The following is a 6,161-nucleotide window of genomic DNA, read 5'->3' as shown; positions in this document are numbered from 1 at the left end:
TGCCGGCCCCGGCCTGCTCGGCGGGTGTCCGAGCGCTTCGGGCGGGAGGGCTGCGCCGCTGCCCGGGCCGGCCTCGGGGGAGCCCGCCGAGGCGTGGGGAACGGTGCTCGGCTGAGCTCTGCGAAGTTCCTTGCTAATAAAAAAACCTCCTCTGCGGCGTCTTCTGTTTAGATGGGTTTTGGGGGTTTTCTTAGTAACGGAAACTTGCAAGTGCTTTTGTTTGGTTGGCAGACCAGCTTTATATGTGTTCTTCTACTAACTGCTTTATCTTTCATTTTATCCAAGGCAGCGTCCCTTCTCTAGCTGCTGGGCTTCTCTTTGGTGGCTTAGCAGGACTAGGCGCTTACCAGCAGTCCAAAGATCCAAAGAATGTGTGGCTTTCCCTCGGTAAGTTTGCTCAGCACCCAAGTACTAAGCCTTACTGGTGGCAGTGGGAGTAGTAACCTTTTTTTCTAGCGCGTTTCAGCTGACCTGTGCCCTTTTTCTTTGTACAAATGTTGTAAGCGGTGGCAGGACCTCCTGCCCACAGCCAGGAGGTATTTGTGTAAGAGCACAGTGCCCGGTTTGACAAGCTAGGTTGTGCATCTTGAAGCCAGAGTTGGTGAGAAATATCTGTCTCCTCTGCCAGGTTAGATACTGTGTTAAACTAACATAGGCACAGGAAATATACGTGAAAAATGTTTGGTTGTGAAGCAGCGTTTTTAGCCTATTGTTGTGGAATAAGCATTTTTGCAATAGTGACAGCACTGTGACAAGCAGTATGTGGCTTTGGTTTGCACAAGTATCTCAGAAGAGCAGTATATGTTTTAATGCATCATATGCTTTGGAAGAAACAGTCTGAAGTATGTAAAAGAAAGGAGGCAATGATCTATTACGCTTCCTTGCAGTAGATGGGACAAGAAGTTATAGGTTTAGCTTGCAGTTAACCCTTCAGGTGAAGGAGAAGGATAAAATGACAGTGGAAAGTATTATAAAGCACTGGAAGAGACCAGGGGAACCTCAGGGACTTGCATCACGTCAGGACTTAAATAGCTGGTTAAACCAGTATCTGGCAGGAATTGATCTTGCCTTTGGGCACTAGGTTAGCCTAGATGACCTCCTGAGGTTCCTTCTAGTTCTGTAACTATGTCATAGTATTATTAATGTTACGATACCGTAGCATTACAGTGATTTAAGACTATTTGAAACCCATAGGTCTTTTATCACGTAATGTGCTGAAAGGTTTTATGAAGCCCCTGGTAGATACTGCAGAGGACCAAACTGCCTTGTCAGTAAGGGATGAAATGTAAAACACAGCTCCATGTGAAGCAAAGCTTTCATTTGTGAACTGTTTCTTCCACTCCGACATGCTGTGGGAGTGGCTGTGGATCTCCGGCACGAGTGTTTAGGCAGCGTCATGACAGAAAGATGGACAGCTTCCGTGTATCCTGATGTGGTGCATGTAGTGCTTTCCAGTGGACCTCTTGAAAGTGGTGTTGCTAATTCATATTTTCAAGTGGGGTTGTTTCATTTCTGGTTGTAGTATTTAGTGCCACCCTCCATTCACTTCAGAATGTCACAGGGAAATGGGAACTGTAATTATATTTGCTTCCCACACATAGTGAACTTTTTGTCACCATCCTAGCTTTCTGGCAATTTTGAGCCTATCTGTATTTGAGAAAATAATCATTCTTCTGCAAATAAGGAGAAACTGAGGGAGAGTCAGTGATGTGCGCAGAGGATTAGAGGTTGTGGGTGATTAGACAGTAGTCTCAACCCTGATGAGATCTACTCAATTCTACTGAGCAGTGGAGCATGCTTACCAAAGCTGCTGAAAAGCTTTCAACAGCTCTACTGTTTAACAAAAACAGGTAAAATGTTTGCGTACACTTCCTTCTAGAGAGGAGGGAGGCGTTCCTGTCTGTAGATGCGGGTGGGCCTGTTTAGTTGGCACTGCTGAATGTCCAAGCGTCGCAGTGTTGCGCTGGGATTTCTGTTTCAAATAGTTCTGACTGGGCTTCTTTTCAACAGTGGCGTCTGGAACCTTGTCTGCTGTTATGGGAATGAGATTTTACAACTCCAGGAAAGCAATGCCTGGGATAATTGCTGGTGCCAGGTAGTCACCTGTCTTTTGTTCCTGTCTGTATTTTTGAATAGGCATTTTATTTAACTTATTTGTGGATTATATTGTTTTAAAAATGTTACGTGGTAAGTTCTGTGAAAAAAGAAATCTTCTGGTGGAGTTCAGCTAAATGAAATCATGTCAATGTTCTTATTCTTTATGGGATTTTTGCCTCCGATTTTTTTTCTTTTTATAACAAATATTCTGTTCAACAGTTTACTGATGGTTGGACGGCTTGGATTGCAGATCATGGAAAAGCCTATTAAGCCATAAGTCTGCATCAAGTCACTTGAAGATTTGTGATTGAGAAGCCTGAAAATGCAACTGCCTAAATGTGCTACACGAAAGTGGAAAAGGCACTGCTGTCTATGCATTGTATTTTTCATATCCTAATGCACGTGGGTTGTGTTTTTAAAGGACTGACATCGAGAGCCCTTGTTATGTCTTCCAAAATGGTATTTGTCTTAACATTTCCTGCACTGTGAAGCAAGAAAATATGAGTATAGCATTAGTTGAGCTGCTGGTCCTGCAGCTTCCTGTAGGCAAAGACTTCTTGGCACTTGCATACACAGTTGCAGGATTGAAGCTTAAATGTACGTCTGGAATTATCATTCTAAAATCATCTATACCTCTAAAACAAGGGGACAGGAATTGCCAATTTGTCACTAGTCATTAATATAACAAATGTGCTTATTAGTTACTTCTCTCTTTCCTTGCCAGTTTATCCAGTCATGTTTGTCAATCAGGGACTTTGTTCTCCCAGCACTGTCTGTTAGAACCTGGTCCCACAAAACACAATGACAGAGCAGACTGTCAAGGTTCTGCTGTAATGCAACGAATGCAAACATGTTACTTGCAATTACTTGTAAACAAAAGTGCCCAGCTAATTGTCATTCATTTCACTTTTACAGATTATTATTTATAAATCAAAAATATGATTTATTAGATAATGCTGAATTGTAGGCATAGCTCTTGCATTTCATGAGAATTAAAATGCTATTCTAAATAAACCAACAAATTATTATTACAAACTTTCGTGTTTGACACAAATATTTTTTCTTTAATCGTTCATCTGGATTGATACAGTTTGGTGTCTTTCCCGCAGGGTGTCTGGATATATTTGCAAACACGAATTGTATAAATAATCACTATTCCATTCCGTGAATCTAGTGAATTGTAAATGTAAAAATCCCATGAACTAGGGAGAGGTGTAAAGAAAAAAGCTTACAGACCACATATTCAGACAAGTGTTATATTAGTAAGTTTCGTGTTGTTTTTTTGGGGGGTTGTTTTTTTTTTTTCCTGAGAGGAATCTTCTATTTTTAGATTTGAAAAATGCTCTATGAAAGTTTAAAGACCAAAGGGCTCAGTTGATCAGTCTTTGTCCTCAGTTGAATCCCTTGATGCCTGAAATAATTCTAAATATAAACCTGCTGTGCAGAAATAATCCTGGGAGCTATGCATTGATGGTAATGTATCCCTTTTCTGGTCTCATTTAACTTATGTCCCTTTCTGCACAGGTCCTGAGCTTTGATTTCCTCAACCTTTCTTCTTTGGTGACTGGTACTGGGAGAGATGGAAGCAGTGGGGTTGATCCACTGGATTGGTGAGACTCTGCAGTTGCTCAGAGTTCTCTAAATAGCAGGCTAGTACCTTAGCAGGAGGATGACATTTTGTGATCTTTCTTCCTTCCCTCCTTCCTTGTTGCAGCAAACCAGGCAGGGCAGTGACCTCGCTTTGCCTGAGCAGGAGGCGCAGGGCTAGTCTGATAGCAGTAGCCAGGCTCTGCCAGCAGTGCAGTGGGTTGCCAGGCAAGTTGCAGGGATGAGGTCAAGCCAAGATGCCAAGTCAAGCAGGTTGGGTTCCAGATCAGTAGGGACGTGGCCAGGCATGGACACAGCTGCAGCACAGCTCTGGCAAAGGCAAGGGTCTCAACAGCCTGGTCCCAGGCCATGCAAGTTGAGTCAGAGCTGGCTTGAGCACAGACAGTGAGATCTCTTGAGGGGCAACTCTACTTGGGGCACCTTCCTAGAGCCCTTATTCATCATCCTGCAGAGTTCAGCTTCAGGTGCTCACCCATATTTGCTTTTCCCTCTTAACCTCCCTTTGTAGAAACAAGGGGTGTGCAGGACAGCAGATGGTCCTTTTAAGTGTTGAATCCCAGGCTGTGGACCCAGTGTTGGCAGACAGGTGTCTGAATGCCTTTGCTCTAGCTTGAAAAGGTTAATAAGCCAGACATTGGCATTTAAGACACTTCTCTTTAAACTACCATATGGGTTATTTACCTCTTCGCATTGCTTTTGAAGCAGTTATCTTCTGTGGAAGTAAGCTGCAAACATAAATGCATCTCTTGCAATAAACTGAGAACAGCCATGATCCAGCAGTTTTCTAATTGTATAATGCTGGTCTCAAATCAGCAAATTTGGGCTGCAGTTGTCCTTTAATTGAATAAAGACAATAGAAAGCAAAGGGAATTGGACTGATAAGCTTTTAAACTCTTAGACCAAAGTGTTAAGCCTTGCTGCTGTTTCATGAGCTTTGGAAAGCAGTAGCTTGAATTGAGAACTGCTGGTAGAACTCCTGATACTACTTCTCATGTTCAGGAGAAACAACAGTAATCCAGACAAAAGGCAGAGAGAAAAGCTTTAGCCTTATGTACTTTTTACCCCCTTGGAACTTTATTAGCATCTACTAAATTTCTTAAGCATTAGATGGCATTTCTGTACTAACAGTTCAATGTGTATCAATGAAATGACTGTACAAAGCCTATTAGTCTCTTATTACTTTTTTTTCTTGCTGTTTGCAAGAATATCTTAACACTTGTCATGCTTTGATAATGGACAAGTAAAGGCTGTTACAGTTATGTTAAAGCCATTTCAATGTTCATTAGCACGTGGTAAGGACAGCATGTTTCTTCTAGCCCTATTTAGTGCCATAAATAGTACCTATTTATTTTTCTGCTCTAGGTGACTTACGGACATGTGAGCTATGGACACATTATTAGTTAATTTCTTGACCAGACTGTGATTTTAACTAAGTCACTGGCATCTTGTACTACAGATGAATGATTCATTTCTCATTTTTTTTAAATTAGAAAACCAGTGCATTTATGCCTGTTATAGAAAGTCTGAGGTTGTCCTTCATTGCCATAGCCAGTTACAGATATATTCTCCGGATAAATTAAGATGCATTTAAATAGCATAGGTACATGTGTTAGTACTAAGGGAATGACAAATACTGAAGCCTAGACCAATGGCAATTGAATTAAACTCTCTAGTGCATTACTAACAAGATATCCCTATCCCTGTATAGCTCTTCCAGTACTAAAATGGTGTTTTCTTTGGGTGCAATTTTCATAACAGAATAATTGACTTTTTGGTACCACGGTTGTAGATTAAATTGATTTCCAGTAAGTTGACATAACCCATATATTACAGCACATTAGGTCAAACAACAGGAATTTAAATTTTTATATGCAGTTATAAAAGCCATACAAATACATTTCTTTCTTTTTTACAATGCTTAAAGTAATCATTAACAGCTTTGCATCTTTAAAGAACATACTAATTTTGTACTTTAAAATGGCAGGTTTAATGTAACTACTAAGTCTAAAGCATCTATTCTAAATGTAGAAGTAGCCTAGCTCAACATCCTAAAACCAATTTATTGTACATTGCAAGGTCATTTGTGGAATATTACTATAAAACTTGGCATAAAAGCCAGGGAAAGTACTGAATGAGCATACAGACAGTGAGGTATTAAAGTTTGTGTGTGTTTTCAGGTAAGTTGGCCTTTAAGATCTAAACCAGAAAGCAATGTCTTTGAGGAACAGCCCAATATCCTCCCTCATGTAGCTTATTCAACTTCTGTACTTAAGTTTGATCACCCAATAAAGGTATGTAAAACCAGGAGTTTACTGATAATTTATGCCTTTCTGGCTAATTCACCCTTAAAATGACTGACAAGACTGCAGTAATTCAGGCTCCTTAAAATGTCACTGTGACATTCCCTTGACAGGACAGATATAAGTTAATTATAACAGTAGAATCTAATTTTTAGG

General features: G+C 40.7%; 1 protein-coding gene across 1 annotated transcript in view; it reads left to right on the top strand.

The window, feature by feature from the left end:
• The window catches only part of LOC104835310 (transmembrane protein 14C-like), a 3,155-nt gene extending 147 nt beyond the window's left edge, over positions 1 to 3,008 (top strand). The window contains exons 2-4 of the mRNA XM_010573225.1: positions 286 to 387; positions 2,011 to 2,095; positions 2,317 to 3,008. Coding sequence (XP_010571527.1) covers positions 286 to 387; positions 2,011 to 2,095; positions 2,317 to 2,374 — 245 coding nt within the window. The 3' untranslated portion in view covers positions 2,375 to 3,008. The remainder of the gene's footprint in view (positions 1 to 285; positions 388 to 2,010; positions 2,096 to 2,316) is intronic.
• Positions 3,009 to 6,161: the final 3,153 nt, after the last annotated feature.

Source organism: Haliaeetus leucocephalus, unplaced genomic scaffold (assembly GCF_000737465.1).
Source record: "Haliaeetus leucocephalus isolate CR32 unplaced genomic scaffold, Haliaeetus_leucocephalus-4.0 Scaffold373, whole genome shotgun sequence".
Taxonomy (NCBI): domain Eukaryota; kingdom Metazoa; phylum Chordata; class Aves; order Accipitriformes; family Accipitridae; genus Haliaeetus; species Haliaeetus leucocephalus.
Note: the sequence above shows the minus strand (reverse complement) of the source record. Positions and strands in the feature narration are given on the sequence as shown.